Source organism: Salvelinus namaycush, chromosome 26 (assembly GCF_016432855.1).
Source record: "Salvelinus namaycush isolate Seneca chromosome 26, SaNama_1.0, whole genome shotgun sequence".
NCBI lineage: Eukaryota > Metazoa > Chordata > Actinopteri > Salmoniformes > Salmonidae > Salvelinus > Salvelinus namaycush.
The window spans coordinates 34,726,403-34,746,581 of record NC_052332.1 but is presented as its reverse complement, the minus strand read 5'-3'; the positions used below and the strand labels follow the sequence as shown (position 1 = coordinate 34,746,581).

General features: G+C 43.7%; 2 protein-coding genes across 2 annotated transcripts; one reads left to right on the top strand and one right to left on the bottom strand.

Annotated features, from left to right (window-relative positions):
• Positions 1-768: 768 nt before the first annotated feature.
• On the top strand, positions 769-18,636 carry LOC120021504 (nucleolar and coiled-body phosphoprotein 1-like). The gene is made up of 26 exons (XM_038965289.1): positions 769-962; positions 1,507-1,562; positions 1,903-2,018; positions 2,489-2,586; positions 4,405-4,533; positions 4,647-4,757; positions 4,839-5,021; positions 5,171-5,356; positions 5,863-6,003; positions 6,088-6,294; positions 7,213-7,389; positions 7,504-7,692; positions 7,853-7,999; positions 8,121-8,258; positions 8,360-8,551; positions 8,673-8,918; positions 9,020-9,112; positions 12,336-12,434; positions 14,504-14,600; positions 14,728-14,919; positions 15,287-15,372; positions 15,529-15,790; positions 16,884-17,372; positions 17,463-17,563; positions 17,695-17,740; positions 17,824-18,636. Exons 1-25 carry the CDS (start codon positions 846-848, stop codon positions 17,719-17,721), a joined length of 3,879 nt encoding a protein of 1,292 aa, XP_038821217.1. The 5' UTR covers positions 769-845; the 3' UTR covers positions 17,722-17,740; positions 17,824-18,636.
• LOC120021506 (NADH dehydrogenase [ubiquinone] 1 alpha subcomplex subunit 2-like) lies at positions 18,635-20,075 on the bottom strand. The gene is made up of 3 exons (XM_038965291.1): positions 19,937-20,075; positions 19,235-19,341; positions 18,635-19,123 (listed from the first exon to the last, which is right to left on the bottom strand). The coding sequence occupies exons 1-3, from the start codon at positions 20,038-20,040 to the stop codon at positions 19,038-19,040; spliced, it is 297 nt and encodes a 98-aa protein (XP_038821219.1). The 5' UTR covers positions 20,041-20,075; the 3' UTR covers positions 18,635-19,037.
• Between the last annotated feature and the right edge of the window lie 104 nt (positions 20,076-20,179).

The window sequence follows — 20,179 nt, the reverse complement described above, 5'->3', positions numbered from 1 at the left end:
AGTCCTACGTTACTCTGCCACGATCCACGTTCAAAACAACCGGTAACTCGGAATAAACGAGCAGCGAATGGGAAAATCGTAGTGAACGGTCATCCAACTCTGGAACTTGGCCCTCTTTCTAGAGCTCCGACTTTCCGACCTAAAGATCACTGACGTCATGATTTGATCTCGTACTTTTCGGAGTTCCCAGTTGTTTTGAACGCGACATGAGTTTACAAACGATGGTTTGAGACCCACAGGTGGATTGGGACAAATCAAAAGGATTGTATTTATTTGGTGGGTCATAAAAATGCCAAAAGGTTTTACGGGGTGGATCACAAACCTACGTTAAGTTTGTTATACAGATTTAAGAGGGGATCACACCCTTGTATTGTGTACTATGTGATGTATTTCTGATCATTTTGTAAGAATTTGACTCTCAAATGCAATGGTTTCTGAATCCCCAGGACACATGTCACTCACATGGTCCTGACATCATTGATGACGCTGCGGGTATAATGCTTTGTGGCTTGTTATAAGCATGCATGAGCCTTTATAATAATCCTATTATAAGGCTTATAATATGTTACGTCTCTCTATGTATGGAATTGTTAGATCATTGTGAGATGATAACAACACATTTTAAGTGGCAACAAGGTAGTGTCAAGTCAGTGAGAAATGCTGGACCAATTAAAAGACTCAGGTGCATTTCACTACATGTCCCATCATGCACATCGAAGGGGGGCGTAGTCGCTGTAAGTACATTGCAAATTCCTGCAGACAGTGAGGATGAAGAGCTCTTAATCAGTAGATTAAAGCCCTTTTATTGATTCTTTTGATTGTGCTAGTCGTTCAACCTTAAAACGATGACTTCAAAGGACCCGAATGCATCAAATAGTGCCCTGCTTTATTTGATTTATCAGCATTTAAAGGAGAATGGTTACCAGAAGGCTGCAAACGTGCTGAAAAAACATGTAACTCAGGTATGTTTTGATACTATCCAACTCTTTTTTTTTCTTTCTTTTTTTTCGTTTCAACTTCTCATTAAACCTATATTAGCACATAGTGTATTTGACCATTTTGAAATATGTGTGGTTATCCAGGATTAAAGTCGTGTAATTTAATATTAGGTGAGATTTGCTTTAATTATTTTCAATAATTTGTATCTGAATAAACCTACGTTTATGCAAATAATGTTTGCAATTGTCCTTCCCTTTGAATGGTGCGTCTTTCTGAATCTCTACCTTGAATTTAGTCAGCCATAACTGATGTAGAACATTATGTAACAGTTGAACACACGTTGGGGCCATGAATGGTGGCACTGTACATTTTGTGAAATGCGCACCATGGTCGTTGTTGCGAAATGATCTTCGTCTACTTGTTTTTCAGATGAATAAATGTATTTAAAGCAATTGTATATGTATTCAGTTGTCTTTAATACTTTTTGCAGAATGTATATAGACGCATTTAATATAAAATACTCTACATCATTCTGCCCTATGCATTTATGCTTTTGGTGACCTACAGATGGAAACACCAGGAGATATCACCTCTTTACATGACATCTACACAAGTTGGACCAAGTAAGTATAGTATAATATGTCATATTAGTTTAGTGTGCCTCAGGCACATATTGTCATTATGCAGTGCTTATATAACATAATGTACTATGTGCCTTTGGGCGGCAGGTAGCCCAGTGGTTAAGAGCGTTGGGCCAGTAACTGAAAGGTCGCTGTTTTGAACCCTGATCTTGACTAGGTGAAAAGAAATCTGCCAATGTGCCCTTGAGCAAGGCACTTAACCCTAGTTGCTCCTGTAAGACACTCAGGATAAGAGCATCTACTAAATGACTTAAATGTAAACATGTTATGGCATCTTAAGGTAAATCATTTATTATGTACTGCTTCTATAACACATTTTCAGGGTCTCAGAAATCGGACAAAATCCAAAACAAGAGCCTGAAGTGGATTCCACCACCCTGAAGAAGATTAAGGCCGATCCATCAACCAAAGAAGAAGATGTGGACTCAAAACCAATTGGTAGGCTACCTCCTGCCCTACATTAAATATAATGTTCACAGTGTATCAAATTCACAAACCCTTAATCAACCAAAAAACAGCATTAAACTGTTCCACGGAGAAGATAGACTTGATACAATAAAACTTTACTGTCCGTGTTACGGCGAACAATGAAAATGTGTCTTCTGCTCTGTTCTCAACCTCCCTCTCAGAGCGCACACATAATTGAGACAAGCACTATGGTAAAGCTACATGGGTCAAGCTGCCCAACGGTAGGGGAATGTTTTCAGAATGTGAACATAGCAGCCCTCCAGTTGCCAGATCAATTCCCCCCTTTTCCAGCACCCTGGCTCAGAATTCGAATTGGCCACCCTTCAGCTACAGGCCCAACTCTTTAGCCGCTGGGCTACCTACCGCCCCATCTGGCATTCATAGCTGCACGTGATCAACCATGTAAATTCAGAATTCCTCATTACTCAGCTGTTTTTCAGATTCTCTACCTCCTGCCCCCCACACACCCCAGGCTGCGGATGCAGAAACCCCCCAGGCTGCAACCCCAGAGAATGAGGAGCCGGTCCCACAGGATGAGGTGGGTAGATAGAGGAGGAGCTGTGATTTGGGTCGGGCCTTGGCACCAGAGCTATATATATATATATATATATATATACACTGCTCAAAAAAATAAAGGGAACACTTAAACAACACAATGTAACTCCAAGTCAATCACACTTCTGTGAAATCAAACTGTCCACTTAGGAAGCAACACTGATTGACAATAAATTTCACATGCTGTTGTGCAAATGGAATAGACAAAAGGTGGAAATTATAGGCAATTAGCAAGACACCCCCAATAAAGGAGTGGTTCTGCAGGTGGTGACCACAGACCACTTCTCAGTTCCTATGCTTCCTGGCTGATGTTTTGGTCACTTTTGAATGCTGGTGGTGCTTTCACTCTAGTGGTAGCATGAGACGGAGTCTACAACCCACACAAGTGGCTCAGGTAGTGCAGCTCATCCAGGATGGCACATCAATGCGAGCTGTGGCAAGAAGGTTTGCTGTGTCTGTCAGCGTAGTGTCCAGAGCATGGAGGCGCTACCAGGAGACAGGCCAGTACATCAGGAGACGTGGAGGAGGCCGTAGGAGGGCAACAACCCAGCAGCAGGACCGCTACCTCCGCCTTTGTGCAAGGAGGAGCACTGCCAGAGCCCTGTAAAATGACCTCCAGCAGGCCACAAATGTGCATGTGTCAGCATATGGTCTCACAAGGGGTCTGAGGATCTCATCTCGGTACCTAATGGCAGTCAGGCTACTTCTGGCGAGCACATGGAGGGCTGTGCGGCCCCCCAAAGAAATGCCACCCCACACCATGACTGACCCACCGCCAAACCGGTCATGCTGGAGGATGTTGCAGGCAGCAGAACGTTCTCCACGGCGTCTCCAGACTCTGTCACGTCTGTCAACCTGCTTTCATCTGTGTGAACCTGCTTTCATCTGTGAAGAGCACAGGGCGCCAGTGGCGAATTTGCCAATCTTTGTGTTCTCTGGCAAATGCCAAACGTCCTGCACGGTGTTGGGCTGTAAGCACAACCCCCACCTGTGGACGTCGGGCCCTCATACCACCCTCATGCAGTCTGTTTCTGACCAGACACATGCACATTTGTGGCCTGCTGGAGGTCATTTTGCAGGGCTCTGGCAGTGCTCCTCCTTGCACAAAGGCGGAGGTAGCGGTCCTGCTGCTGGGTTGTTGCCCTCCTACGGCCTCCTCCACGTCTCCTGATGTACTGGCCTGTCTCCTGGTAGCGCCTCCATGCTCTGGACACTACGCTGACAGACACAGCAAACCTTCTTGCCACAGCTCGCATTGATGTGCCATCCTGGATGAGCTGCACTACCTGAGCCACTTGTGTGGGTTGTAGACTCTGTCTCATGCTACCACTAGAGTGAAAGCACCGCCAGCATTCAAAAGTGACCAAAACATCAGCCAGGAAGCATAGGAACTGAGAAGTGGTCTGTGGTCACCACCTGCAGAACCACTCCTTTATTGGGGGTGTCTTGCTAATTGCCTATAATTTCCACCTTTTGTCTATTCCATTTGCACAACAGCATATGAAATTTATTGTCAATCAGTGTTGCTTCCTAAGTGGACAGTTTGATTTCACAGAAGTGTGATTGACTTGGAGTTACATTGTGTTGTTTAAGTGTTCCCTTTATTTTTTTGAGCAGTGTATATATATATATATATATATATATATATATTATATGTGGTGTAGAGATTTATGTCAAGACAATACAGCCTTTTGGGGACTTGAACAGGTTTGGATGAGCAAGTACAGTATTTATAGTTATTTAGCTCCATTTGATGTAGTTGCTGACTACTGACATTCCGATTTCTGTGTCATTATCGAAGTTGCCATCTACTCCAGTCAGTAACGGGACAGTGGAAACATCAGCCCCTGTACCAGCGGTCACCCCTTTAAAACCAGCAGAGAGCTCAGACAGTGACTCTGAGAGCAAGGAGGAGATTCCCCTCACACAGGTGAAACATGGTGTTCCATTTGGAGGATAAAGGCTTTCTTGATAAATTAGGTATATACATTGTATGAAATTGACTGTGTATCCCATGTGTCTGAATGCTTACCTCTCTTCCAGGGAGCTACTGTCACCCCAAAGGCCTCTTCAGCTGTCCCTACCACCACGCCCTCAAAACATGTAGACAGTAACAGCGAATCAGACAGTGAGAATGAGATTCCTCCATCACAGGTGAGGGGTCTTACAACAATTGTGTTATAACTACATTCTGTGAAATTCAGATTTATGAAATGTTTACTCTGTGTATTTCAGACTGTTGTCATTCCCAGTAAGGCCTCAGCTCCCAGTAAGACTCCAGCCAACCCCACAGCTCCCAGTAAGACTCCAGCCAACCCCACAGCTCCCAGTAAGACTCCAGCCAACCCTACAGCTCCCAGTAAAGCAGAGAGTTCAGACAGTGACACCTCAGACAGTGAAGAGGAGGTTACTGTCAAGGTATGTCACACCTGAATCGTTGTAAATGAAATTAATTTCAGCTCAATTATTGGGCTGGTAATGGTTACTCCTAGGTACTAGCATGGTTATTCAACAACGCCTGACTGCCATGCATTTGTCTTTCCATCTTCTCTCCTCTGTGTTTTTAGAAACTAACATCTAAAGCTGCTCTTGTGAAACCAGCCAAGGCGCACCCAGCAGCCCCAGTGAAGCCCAGTGTAGTCACCCCCAGTCAGGCTAAAGCTGCTCCCAAGACTCCTGCTGCAGAGAAGAAAGCACAGAGCTCTGACAGTGACAGCTCGGACTCAGACACTGAGGAGGAGGCTCCTAAAAAGGTGAATCCTAATGATACCTGACTACAGTAATGCTCTCACACAAATTTAAGCTTGTGTCTGAAATATATTCTATAACATACAAGCTGGACAGTCATATAATAATTAAAAAAACTCGGAGCACAATGATTGGTGACTTCCTGAACTTCCTTTGACCCATTGTACAGTATTTTTTATGAATCAACTTTAACAGTAGAGATACACAGACAACCATATCTGTCGTCCAGTCACTGTAATGATGTGTGTGGACATTGGCATAGATATTATTATAGTCCTCTAAATTCACAGCTAACACCCCCGTGGACAGTTTGTATTTGGCAGGGCGGTACTGCTCCTCTGTCTTTGTGCTGAAGCAGTGATCCATGGTCCTGTAACTCTGTTTGGACAGGATCAATCCCCTTGGCTCTAGCCTGACACGCTCTATAGTGGCACTCAGCTTCGAGTGACTGTCTGTGACACCGACCAGGAAACATGGTTCTCATGCCATGTTTCATTTGTCTCTGTTCCAGAAACCTGTGGCGACACCCAAAGCCAAGCCTGTGGCTGCAACTCTGGTCAAGGCAGAAGCAGTGAAATCCACCCCTATTAAAAAACCAACAAACAGCTCAGACAGTGACAATGATGACACTGAGGAGGAGGCTCCTGTAAAGGTAGGTCACAACTGACTATCATTCCACCCTGTACTATAGCAAGTTAATTTGCTTGAAGAGCTTGATATAATTTTTTTGTTTCAGAAATCAACACAGACACCGAAAGCTGCTCCTGTGAAACCAGCCAAGGCGCGCCCAGCAGCACCAGTGAAGCCCAATGTAGTCACCCCCAGTCAGGCTAAAGCTGCTCCCAAGACTCCTGCTCCCAAGACTCCTGCTGCAGAGAAGAAAGCACAGAGCTCTGACAGCGACAGCTCCGACTCAAACAGTGAAGATGAGTTATTTATAAAGGTAAGTCATACCTGAGAAATACACTGAACAAAAATATAAATGCAACATGTAAAGTGTTGGTCCCATGTTTCATGAGCTGAAATAAAAGATCCCAGAAATGTTCCGTACGCACTAAAAGCTTATTTCTCTCTAATTTTGTGCACAAATTTGTTTATATCCCTGTTAGTGAGCATTTCTCCTTTGCCAGCCAGGATAATCCACCCACCTAACTGGTGTGGCATATCAAGATGCTGAGTAAACAGCATGATTATTACACAGGTGCACCTTGTGCTGGTGACAATAAAAGGCAACTTTAAAATGTGCAGTTTTGTCACACAAAACAATGCCACACATGTCTCAAGTTTTGAGGGAGCGTACAATTGGTATGCTGATTGCAGGAATGTTCACCAGAGCTGTTTCCAGAGAATGGAATGTTAATTTCTCTACCATAAGCTGCCTCAAACGTCATTTTGGAGATTTTGGCAGTACATCCAACCGGCCTCACAGCGGCAGACCATGTGTAACCACGCCAGCCCAGGATCTCCACAGCCGGCTTCTTCACCTGCCGGATTGTCTGAGGAGGGTGGGGTGCTGAGGAGTATTTCTGTCTGTAAAATCCCTTTTGTGTGGAAAAACGAATTCTGATTGGCTGTGCCTAGCTCCCCAGTGGGTGGGCCTGGCTGCCAAGTGGATTGGCCTATGCCCTCAAAGGCCCACCCATGGCTGCACCACTGCCCAGTCATGTTAAATCCATAGATTAGGGCTTAATCAATTGATTTCACTTGATGGATTTCCTTTTATGAAGTGTAACTCAGTAAAATCTTTGAAATTGTTGCATATTGCATTCATACACTGCTCAAAAAAATAAAGGGAACACTTAAACAACACAATGTAACTCCAAGTCAATCACACTTCTGTGAAATCAAACTGTCCACTTAGGAAGCAACACTGATTGACAATAAAGCCAAGGCGTGCCCAGCAGCCCCAGTGAAGCCCAGTGTAGTCACCCCCAGTCAGGCTAAAGCTGCTCCCAAGACTCCTGCTGCAGAGAAGAAAGCACAGAGCTCTGACAGCGACAGCTCGGACTCAGACAGTGAGGAGGAGTTAACTGTAAAGGTAAGTCACACCTGAGAAATAGTCATTAAACCATTTCTCCTTGTCACTAATAAAAACAAATATTGAGTTGGTTTTATTCCTGATATAATACCTTGATATAATTTTTTGTTTCAGAAATCAACACAGACCCTGAAAGCTGCTGCTTTGAAACAAGCCAAGGCGATCCCAGCAGCCCCAATAAAGCCCAGTGTAGTCACCCCCAGTCAGGCTAAAGCTGCTCCCAAGACTCCTGCTGCAGAGAAGAAAGCACAGAGCTCTGACAGTGACAGCTCAGACTCAGACACTGAGGAAGAGGTTCCTAAGGTTTGTATAATAATCCTACTAAAAAGATCCCATTTACTGTACAACGCACAGCATGATCTACTGTAGGTCAATGTAGACATAGGAAGTGCAGTAGACCATAAACACCATAAGTCATTACTTCTGTGATAGTCTCCAGATCTGCATCTGCTCTCTCCCTAAGACCAAGCCGGGGGCAGCTGCTCCAGTCAAGGCTGTAGCAGTGAAATCACCAGAACCAGTGAAGTCCAGCAAACTAGCTATCACTCCCTCAAAACCAGCAGAGAGCTCAGAGAGTGACAGCAGTGAGGATGACATTTCTTTCACACAGGTGAAAGAATATTTGCACTATTAGAACATGCAAACAGCTTTTTTTCTGTGGAATCATGTCTCGAAAATGTACAACTATAATGTTGTTTATTGACACTGGTCTGTGTGGATTTGTGTTTCAGACTCCTGTTAAAGTCATAGAGGCAGCTCCCAGTAAGGCCTCAGCTCCCAGTAAGACTCCACCCACCCCTACAGCTCCCAGTAAAGCAGAGAGTTCAGACAGTGACACCTCAGACAGTGAAGAGGAGTTTACTGTCAAGGTATGTCACACTTGAGAAATAGTCATTAAACCACTTCCCCTTGTCAATAAGGAAAACAAATATTGAGTTGGTTTTATTTCTGATATAATTATTTGTTCCAGAAACCTGCACTGACACCCAAAGCTGCTCATGTGAAAACAGCCAAGGTGCGCCCAGCAGCCTCAGTGAAACCCAGTGTAGTCACCCCCAGTCAGGCTAAAGCTGCTCCCAAGACTCCTGCTGCAGGGAAGAAAGCACAGAGCTCTGACAGTGACAGCTCAGACTCAGACAGTGAGGAGGAGGCTCCTGTAAAGGTCTGTATCATATGCCATAAATATATGATTTGATAGTGTTGTGTTAATCCTGTGATAATACTGAGGATAAATTGGTGTATAATCCTAGAACTTTCTTAAACCTGAATCTACTACCAAGCAGAAAACCACCCCAGCCTCAACCCCAAGCAAGGCCAAAGCCACTCCTAAGACCCCAGCTGCAGCTGCTAAGATGGAGACTGACAGCTCCGACTCCTCTGACAGTGAGGATGAGGCTCCAGCCAAGCAGGCCCCTGCCAAGCCCACCCCCAGCCCGGCTAAAACCACACCCAAGGCCCCTGCTGCAGCTAAGAAGGCCGACAGCTCGGACAGTGATGAGTCTGACTCTGAGGAGGGCAAGCCAGCTAAAGTAAGTCACACATGTTATTAACCTGTTGTAATGTGCTTTTGGTGATGTTTTGGCGTCTGCAGTTGTACCTACATTCTGTTTATTTGTTTTTGTTTCTACAGAAGGTCACTGTTATCGCCGTAGCCAAACCTTCAACTCCAGTACAGGAGGAGGACAAAGATTCCTCAGACAGTGAGGATGAAGAAACACCATTGGTCAGTCTCATAGCCCATCAAATTGAACTAGGGCTGTCCCGGACTAAAAAAAATCTTTGTCGACCGAAAGTCATCTGGTATAAAAGAAAATGGTGTATTTTTCCATATATAGACACACCCTATGTGTTTTAATAAAATGTACTTTATGCATTGAGCTTGTCTGAGGCTTAAAGCTTACGGTTTGATGAAATAAGACAAATGCCTTATGATGGCGCCAGAGGTCTAGATAACCAGAAGAGAAAAACCTGACTCCACTATTTTCCTCCCTCTCCTGCTGGCTTTCACAGGTTCTTCTGCCATTACTCTCCTGAAGTTGCCGGTAATAGGCTACATGAGGAGTTAGAAACCTTTTTCATGTGGAATGCCAATTTATCTTACCAATCCTACCCATCTGCGTGGCAGTTATGGTTTTCATATGCACATTGTCGTGAAACAGTTGAATTTAATTTATAATAACGGCTTCATATCTGAAAATCATTGTCATGTGGTTAATAAAAATTCTATCCAAATCTAAATGAAAATGATACAAACCTAAAAAGTAACTTCTATTGCCTTTGCCAACTATGTAAAATGTGTCTACATAAAGCCAACAAATAAAAACTGCAGCTTGCAGGTAGAAATTATCCTGATAAAAATAAATATCCTATAAATCACATTGGCTACACATGGCCTGTCTGCAACAAACTTGAATCAATGTATCAACTATTAAGTTGGGTCCAGCCCTGAAGCTTGCACTAGCCAACTTGCAACATTGTATAAAATATTCTGGGCCCTCAGAGTTTCCCCGCCAGTGAGCTCGGGACAGACACAGCTGTAGGCTATTTGCACAATGGATAAGAAGCAGTGGTTGACTTGGACAGGAGCTCACCGGAGCTGAGTCCCGGCACTTCAAATGTTCTACTGCTTGAGCTCCTGTTCCTCTTATAGAATATTAGCTCAAAAGTATTGTGGAGCTCCTGCACCTAAATATAAACGGTACCAGCATCCAAAATGAGTACCGGAACATATTTCAGTCCAAGTCAAACACTGATAAGAAGTAATCAGGTAGGCCTATTTTATGACAATTCAACTGGCTCAGAGCATGACATTTTCTGCTTTCACGCTAAGTGGTTATCAAAAGGGAGAGAGCTGGGAAGATTATTTAGGTAGCCTATGGCCTACTTCTATTTGTGCGCGTCTTTACTCAACATGGACAGGAGCGCTCCAAATAAAAGACAATGACTAAATTGACAAAACTCGTAAATGGAATGAAATAAACCAAAACTAGTTTCTCACAAGTGTAGCATAGGTTGTGCACTCTGTTAACAATGTGTCCACTCCGACAATGACAACGGGAAGACTAGAATAATAATATTGAATGCATTAAAAATAATTACCATAAACAAAGTAACAAACATTGTAGATTATAAATTATAGGAGTTAAAGGTAAATGTACTACTGGTGATATACAGTACCAGACAAATGTTTGGACACACCTACTCATTCAAGGATTTTTCTTTATTTTTTACATTGAAGAATAATAGTGAATACATCAAAACTATGAAATAACACATATGGAATTATGTAGTAACCAAAAAAATGTTAAACAAATCTAAATATATTTTAGATTCTTCAAAGTAGCCACCCTTTGCCTTGACGACAGCTTTGCACACTTGTTGCATTCTCTCAACCAGCTTCACCTGAAATGCTTTTCCAACAGTCTTGAAGGAGTTCCCACATATGCTGAACACTTGTTGGCGGCTTTTCCTTCACTCTGCGGTCCAACTCATCCCAAACCATCTCAATTGGGTTAAGGTCGGGTGATTGTGGAGGCCAGGTCATCTGATGCAGCACTCCATCACTCTCTTTAGTCAAATAGCCCTTACACAGCCTGGAGGTATGTTGGGTCAGTCCTGAAAAAAAAATTATAGTCCCACTGAGCGCAAACCAGATGTTATGGCATATCGCAGCAGAACGCTATGGTAGCCATGCTGGTTAAGTGCCTTGAATTCTAAATAAATCACTGACAGTGTCACCAGCAAAGCACCATCACACCTCCTCCTCCATGCTTCACGGTGGGAACCACACACGCGGAGATCATACGTTCACCTACTCTGCATCTCACAAAGACACGACGGTTGGAACCAAACATCTCAAATTTGGACTCATCAGTCCAAAGGACAGATTTCCACCGTTCTAATGTCCATAGCTAGTGTTTCTTGGCCAAATCAAGTCTCTTCCTCTTATTGGTGTCCTTTAGTAGTGGTTTCTTTGCAGCAATTCGACCATGAAGGCCTGATTCACGCAGTCTCCTCTGAACAGTTGATGTTGAGATGTGTCTGTTACTTGAACTCTGTGAAGCATTTATTTGGGCAGCAATATCTGAGGCTGGTAACTGAATGAACGTATCCTCTGCAGCAGAGGTAACTTTGGGTCTTCCTTTCCTGTGGCGGTCCTCATGAGAGACAGTTTCATCATAGCGTTGATGGTTTTTGCGACTACACTTGTAGAAACTTTCAAAGTTCTTCATTGTTTGGATTGACTGACCTTCATGTCTTAAAGTAATGATGGACTGTCGTTTCTCTTTGCTTATTTGAGCTGTTCTTGCCATAATATGGACTTGGTCTTTTACCAAATATGGCTATCTTCTGTTTACAACCCCTACCTGGTCACAACATAACTGATTGGCTCAAACGCATTAAGAAGGAAAGAAATTCAACAAATTAACTTTTAACAAGGCACACTTGTTAATTGAAATGCATTCCAGGTGACTGCCTCATGAAGTTCGTTGAGAGAATGCAAAGAGTGTGCAAAGCAGTCATCAAGGCAAAGGGTGGCTACATTGAAAAATCTCAAATATAAAATATATTTTGATTTGTTTGACACTTTTGTTTACTACATGATTCCATATGTGTTATTTCATAGTTTTGATGTCTCCACTACTTGTCTACAATGTAGAAAATAGTAAAAAATACAGAAAAACCATGAAATGAGTAGGTGTGTCCAAACTTTTGACTGGTACTGTATATATTTGTTACTGCTCGACTAAACAATCTCGGTCAGCCAACAGCCAAACAATCGACCAATCAACTAATTGGGGTCAGCCCTAAATTAAACTGATAATTAGTGTGCATATCAAAGTGAAAATGTTTGGCAATGGCATTTATTATATAAACTTCAACTTGCATAGATTAAATTGACCTTGTATTTTATCTGTGCTTATGAATCTGACGTATGTGACCAGAAACCAGAATCCACACCATCTGAGACAGCTGTCACTCAAACCCAGGCAACGCCTCCTGCTGGCAAGGAGGGAGGTACAGAGGAACACAGTCCAGCAGAGGTACATACGGTACGGGTGATGTAGGGATGTTATGGAACACAGTCCAACGGGTATGTACGGTACGGGTGATGTAGGGATGTTATGGAACACAGTCCAACAGGTATGTACAGTACGGGTGATGTAGGGATGTCATGGAACACAGTCCAACGGGTATGTACAGTACGGGTGATGTAGGGATGTCATGGAACACAGTCCAACGGGTATGTACAGTACGGGTGATGTAGGGATGTCATGAAACACAGTCCAACGGGTATGTACGGTACGGGTGATGTAGGGATGTCATGGAACACAGTCCAACGGGTATGTACGGTACGGGTGATGTAGGGATGTCATGGAACACAGTCCAACGGGTATGTACAGTACGGGTGATGTAGGGATGTTATGGAACACAGTCCAACGGGTATGTACAGTACGGGTGATGTAGGGATGTCATGGAACACAGTCCAACGGGTATGTACAGTACGGGTGATGTAGGGATGTCATGGAACACAGTCCAACGGGTATGTACAGTACGGGTGATGTAGGGATGTCATGGAACACAGTCCAACGGGTATGTACAGTACGGGTGATGTAGGGATGTCATGGAACACAGTCCAACGGGTATGTACAGTACGGGTGATGTAGGGATGTCATGGAACACAGTCCAACGGGTATGTACGGTACGGGTGATGTAGGGATGTCATGGAACACAGTCCAACGGGTATGTACGGTACGGGTGATGTAGGGATGTCATGGAACACAGTCCAACGGGTATGTACGGTACGGGTGATGTAGGGATGTTATGGAACACAGTCCAACGGGTATGTACAGTACGGGTGATGTAGGGATGTCATGGAACACAGTCCAACGGGTATGTACAGTACCGGTGACGTAGGGATGTCATGGAACACAGTCCAACGGGTATGTACGGTACGGGTGATGTAGGGATGTCATGGAACACAGTCCAACGGGTATGTACGGTACGGGTGATGTAGGGATGTCATGGAACACAGTCCAACGGGTATGTACGGTACGGGTGATGTAGGGATGTCATGGAACACAGTCCAACGGGTATGTACAGTACGGGTGATGTAGGGATGTCATGGAACACAGTCCAACGGGTATGTACAGTACGGGTGATGTAGGGATGTCATGGAACACAGTCCAACGGGTATGTACGGTACGGGTGATGTAGGGATGTCATGGAACACAGTCCAACGGGTATGTACGGTACGGGTGATGTAGGGATGTCATGGAACACAGTCCAACGGGTATGTACGGTACGGGTGATGTAGGGATGTTATGGAACACAGTCCAACGGGTATGTACAGTACGGGTGATGTAGGGATGTCATGGAACACAGTCCAACGGGTATGTACAGTACCGGTGACGTAGGGATGTCATGGAACACAGTCCAACGGGTATGTACGGTACGGGTGATGTAGGGATGTCATGGAACACAGTCCAACGGGTATGTACGGTACGGGTGATGTAGGGATGTCATGGAACACAGTCCAACGGGTATGTACGGTACGGGTGATGTAGGGATGTCATGGAACACAGTCCAACGGGTATGTACAGTACGGGTGATGTAGGGATGTCATGGAACACAGTCCAACGGGTATGTACGGTACGGGTGATGTAGGGATGTCATGGAACACAGTCCAACGGGTATGTACAGTACGGGTGATGTAGGGATGTCATGAAACACAGTCCAACGGGTATGTACAGTACGGGTGATGTAGGGATGTCATGGAACACAGTCCAACGGGTATGTACGGTACGGGTGATGTAGGGATGTCATGGAACACAGTCCAACGGGTATGTACGGTACGGGTGATGTAGGGATGTCATGGAACAGTCCAACGGGTATGTACGGTACGGGTGATGTAGGGATGTCATGGAACACAGTCCAACGGGTATGTACGGTACGGGTGATGTAGGGATGTCATGGAACACAGTCCAACGGGTATGTACGGTACGGGTGATGTAGGGATGTCATGGACATTCTTTCTGGACTGCTAATTGTTCATTTTTCCACCAACACCATATGGGTTCTTTATTCATATTTGCACTTCATGCCTTGACAGGAAGTTGAAGCTGCTCCAGTCATACCTACAACTGAAGCAGCAGCTGAGGACAACAGCAGTGATGATCCAACCGATATTGAAGGATCTCCTCCTGAAGGTACACCAGCCCAGACCTCACTCATGTCATGTGTTGTTTTCTGGTGCTGTTCATTTTGCTTGGTGTAGTTGCATTTTGGTTAGTTCTGTGTCTGTGGCTATCTATGACCTCCTCCTTTCCATGACAGTCCCTGAGGTGGACACACCCCCTGCCTCTGGGCCAGAGAGTGCAAAGGAGGAGGAGGTCCCAGAGAGTCCCCAGAAGGTCCTAAAGACAGACACTTCAGAGAAGCCCAAGACAGAGGATCAGATAGTGACCTCTACAACATCAGAGGACAAGAGTGACACCCCTGAACTCCCGTCAGAAGCCCCTGCTACGGGTAAGACCAGCCATTTCTCCCCACCTGGTCGAGAAGAACCATACGTGGACTCCACTGACAACTTGGATCACTTTATAGCTGAGGCCAGAAAAGATACAGACCACACATCATAATACAGTATCTAAATTAACAAAGGAAAGGAACATAAGCTAAGTAAAAATGAGTATTCAACGAAAGTGAAACAGAGAGAGGACAGTCAAAACAGAAACACTGTTCATAAAGCGTTCATAAAGTTTGAAAAAAAAAAAAAAGATATGACTTACCATCATCTTGCAATGAAATGACTGAGAGGGAGAACAACAAGCAAAATACAGTCAAACAAGTAAATTAGCAGTCTTATGAAATGTATTTTTAAATGTATCTTTAGCTGCTGAGATCAGAACTGCTTTAGAAGAGGAATCAAAGGAGTGTGTTGACCCAGTTATCCCCAATTCAGCATCTGAAGACTTGGAGGTAAGTAAAGTAATCAATGATGTAACCATGTGTCTGTGAGAGACCCTGTGCACGGCTGATATGAATCAAAGTGACCAAATGCTTTGATTGAAGGTTTTGCTTTGATCTAAATAATATTCTATTGTTGTTGCCCCTCTGTTTTTCGCCACCATGTAGCCTGAAAAAGTGACCATTGAGACAGTTGCTGAGACAATCCCCACAGAGACAGAGGAACCACCCACAGAGGAACCACCCACTGATACCCCAACACCTGGATCAAAGAGGAAGAGGAGTAAAGAGACAACGGACGCAACTCCCAAGAAGAAGAAGATGAAGAAGAAGAAGAAGGGGGAGGTTGAAGAGAATGGGCAGCCTGCAGTAGAGGAGGATGGTGGTGAGTCCAGTCTGGACACAAAGCGGTTGGAGCTGACTCCATCAGGTACACTATCCAGAGCTCTCTAACCCTGTTTCCGGAGAGCTACCGTCCTGTAGGTTAACTTCAACCCTGTTCCTGGAAAGCTACTGTCCTGTAGGTTTTAACTCTAACCCTAATGTAGCACACCTGATTCTAATAATTAGCTGAATCAGGTTAGTAACAACTGGGGTTGAAGTTAAAACCTACAGGAGGGTAGATCTCCAGGAACAGGGTTGGAGTTAAAACCTACAGGAGGGTAGATCTCCAGGAACAGGGTTGGAGTTAAAACCTACAGGAGGGTAGCTCTCCAGGAACAGGGTTGGAGTTAAAACCTACAGGAGGGTAGCTCTCCAGGAACAGGGTTGGAGTTAAAACCTACAGGAGGGTAGCTCTCCAGGAACAGGGTTGGAGTTAAAACCTACAGGAGGGTAGATCTCCAGGAACAGGGTTGGAGTTAAAACCTACAGGAGGGTAGCTCTCCAGGAACAGGGTTGGAGTTAAAACCTACAGGAGGGTAGCTCTCCAGGAACAGGGTTGGAGTTAAAACCTACAGGAGGGTAGCTCTCCAGGAACAGGGTTGGAGTTAAAACCTACAGGAGGGTAGATCTCCAGGAACAGGGTTGGAGTTAAAACCTACAGGAGGGTAATCTCCAGGAACAGGGTTGGAGTTAAAACCTACAGGCGGGTAGCTCTCCAGGAACAGGGTTGGAGTTAAAACCTACAGGAGGGTAGATCTCCAGGAACAGGGTTGGAGTTAAAACCTACAGGAGGGTGGCTCTCCAGGAACAGGGTTGGAGTTAAAACCTACAGGAGGGTAGATCTCCAGGAACAGGGTTGGAGTTAAAACCTACAGGAGGGTAGATCTCCAGGAACAGGGTTGGAGTTAAAACCTACAGGAGGGTAGATCTCCAGGAACAGGGTTCGAGAGCCCTGAGAGAAAGAGGCACAAGAGAAAGCTAATGATCATTAGACCTGGACCATAAACAACCCTTAGCCACTACTAGGCAAAGGGTAGGGCTAGGGATTGCCTTTTATTACCTGCTAAATAACTGAATGTAACCTGTAACCATCATCTATAGTCAACATTTCTGTTACATTGATTTTCTCCGTTTTACAGACAAGGTGGATACCACCCCGGCTTCAGAGTCTGGCTCCACCACTCTTGTTCTGTCAGCAAAGTCCCTCAAGAAAAGGAAAAGAAAGAGGGTGAAGAAAAGAAGAGGGGCGAAGGCCGAGAGGGAGTCACCGGAAGAGGACAAAAAAACAGACTTCGTCCCAAAAAATAAAAAAATAAAAAAGAGCAAGAAAAACACAGCAGCCACCCTGACACCACCAACCAACAACCAGACCAAGGAAACTCCAAAGACCACAGCTGCTAAGAGGCCTCTTCCTCCCACCCTTGAGCCGGAAGAGCTAGAGACTCCCAAAAAGAAGAAGAAGAAGAAAGTCGCAGAGAAAGGGAGCGCTGTGAAGGAAAATACAACTCCAGGCATTGAAATAAAGAAGAGAAAGAAGAAGGCTGCTAAAGCTGAAAACACTGTGAAAGACTCTGCAATCTCAACTCCTGAACCGAGCCTTACACCAGAGACCCCAAAAAACAAAAAGAGTAAGTGCAATACGGGACAAACAAGAAAGGTTGCTTCTCTAAGTATTAAGTTAATTTGTTGTGTGTTTCCATTATGATTGGGTTCTACAGAGAAAAACAAGCTGACAGAGAAAAAGGGGAAAATGAAAACTGCATTGAAAACACCGGTAAAAGCCTCAACAGGACCTTTGCCTAACACAGAAGTGACTAAGGTATGGGACAGAAACACTATCTGGGGCATAGGTGCATATCAATAGAAAATGATGAATTATGCAAATAGTGTTATTTGGATGCATAAAATAGTTATAATAGCACTGATATTTCCTTTTTTCTTTTTCTTAAGAAAAATAAGTCCCCCAAAAAGAAGTAATCCAATGGTGAAATTTCAGGTACATGTACATCATATATTCTGTAATTTTCCCAAAGCCCAAAATGACTTACATAATTTCTCAAATCTAATGTTACTTTGCAGGAGATGGTGGATTTCTTCTCCAGGGAATGAAGTGGAGCTGCTGACGTCAATCAGAAGACAATCACACTGGTGCCTGAGGTTTCAACCAAAAGGGGAAACTGGAGTTCTGGCCTGTACATGTACTTAAGGTTCTACACATGTATTTTAGGGGAACATCTGTATTGTGTTACTAACAACACAATCTATGTTTTAACCATATATTCTATAAGCTTGCTAAACCAGGCATGTATTGACATGAAAAAGGCAAAATACTCATACCATTCTATTTGAAGTGTTGAATAAACGGGACACAGAAATTAACACATTTGCACAGCCTGATGGAACGTAAACCCATCTTCAGTGTATTTGCCAAGTCTTAACTAATGATAAAACAATCGTTGGGCATTAATATGTCCTTGGTCTAGCATTGCTGTCTAGATAATGTTGTAGGGTGTAGTACTCTTGCATGTTGTGGGTTTTAATTTCTGTTCTTTAAGCTGTGAACACTTCCACATAATTGTGTGTAAGGTAAGGGATTGTTAGGACTCTGGGAACACTTGTAGCAAATGTCACTCCAAATACTGTACTATGCACCTCACAAATCCTATTGCTGAGCCCATAGCCTTGTGTTTTAGCACTTATTTTAGACCCATACACCTATGCAGAGGAAGGTTCTGGAGGACCAGAGGAGGATAGCTGATCTGACTGACTCAGAGAATTTGCTGAACTCCCATGTTTACAAACCTGTTTTTCTGTCACATTCTTGTGAAAACAAACTTTTCTTCCATTTGTCATTTCTGATTGTTCATTGTTATCAATAAAAATGGTTTAATCTCTTAATCTGGTTTCTTTATTCATAAAATCTTATGAAAGTGTGAATTTATATAGCAAGAATATAAAATCATATTGTTGCCAGCCACTTGTGTATCTTTCAGTCAAATGCTGACTGGTCAATTCTCTCAGACCATAATTGGGAACATTGAACAGTGCTAGCCTTCTGTGAGTTTGACAGTAGTTTTTAACAATAGACTTACCAATATATGCACATGCCTATGAATGGAATGTAGTTCATATGAACACAAACAATTAACAAACATATCAATGCAGCAGCATGTCACAAGTTAGTACTCAGATTTATTAGAACAGCAATAAAGCTTTATGTGATACAAGTCCTTTACAATCCACACTCCATCTCAGTTGGAAAGGTGTCCTCGGGGGAGCGGAGTTGGTCATTCTTATGATGTCACAACTGTCTCCAGCACCTTAGCCACTTGGTCAGCATTCATGTTGTCAAGGGCCACACTGCTCTCCTTACCAAAATCTGCAATACAGGTACATGAAAGAACCAAATGAATGCATGGCCATAAACATTGCATTTGACATACAGCGGTGACAGATGTGAGTCGCCTAGCTACTGAAACAATGTTCTCACCAGATCTTGCCCAAAGCTTAGGCTGAACACCTGAGCACTCCCTGATGAGGATGGGGAATGTGGGGTTTGCCTTCTTCAGTTCCACATAGTGCTGTTCCACAAAATCCCTGGAGAACATGGAATAATAAATAATCAAGTGAAATAACTTGTACAATATTTTTTTACTATACGAGTTCATAACACTGAAATAGCTAGCTAATAAACAAGGGTTTACTATTTATCGTATTAGTAAATGTTGAATATTAAGATACATAATAGAAACGATGTTGTAGTGCTGTAGTTAGATACATATGCGTGATCTACAAATTATTTCAGATGAGTTTATTCTATATTCAATTGCGATTGTTCGTTAACTACTGTATGTTTACATGTAGCATGTCTGGCAGGCAGAATCGAATTAGTGGAAACAAGACTGTTTTCAGGGCAGAACTGGTTGCAACGAGATACTGTATTTTCGAGTCGGGGACAAGTTTAGCATTTTAACTAACCCTAACGTTATTTAATTATCATAACCTGCTGCGTAAGTTCTCCTACCCTGCTACGAAAAGTAACTTCTGCTAATGAGAAATGCGAGTATCCACTAGGCGTCTGGCAGTAGATTGTGCTAGCTATGAGGACAGCTTTGTGACCGCTAGCGAAGACAAGGTAGCTAACTATTTCGATTTCATGAAAATATGACTGTTGTCAATTTAAAAATATTACCTTGCTCCTTGACTCGCAGGCGATGTCTGGCACAAATGTAGACGAATCTCTCGAAGGTTTTTAGCAAGGTTAGAGCCAATACCTCTTACTATGGAAGCGGCCATGATGGTTCACCAGCTTTAGATGAATGTTCCTGAACCCACCCACTCTCTATATCAACACATCACATTCAAGAAGCTTTGTAAAATTCGAGAATTCACCCAATTACATTCCACGTTTAAGGTTGACGTAACGTTTGCGCCG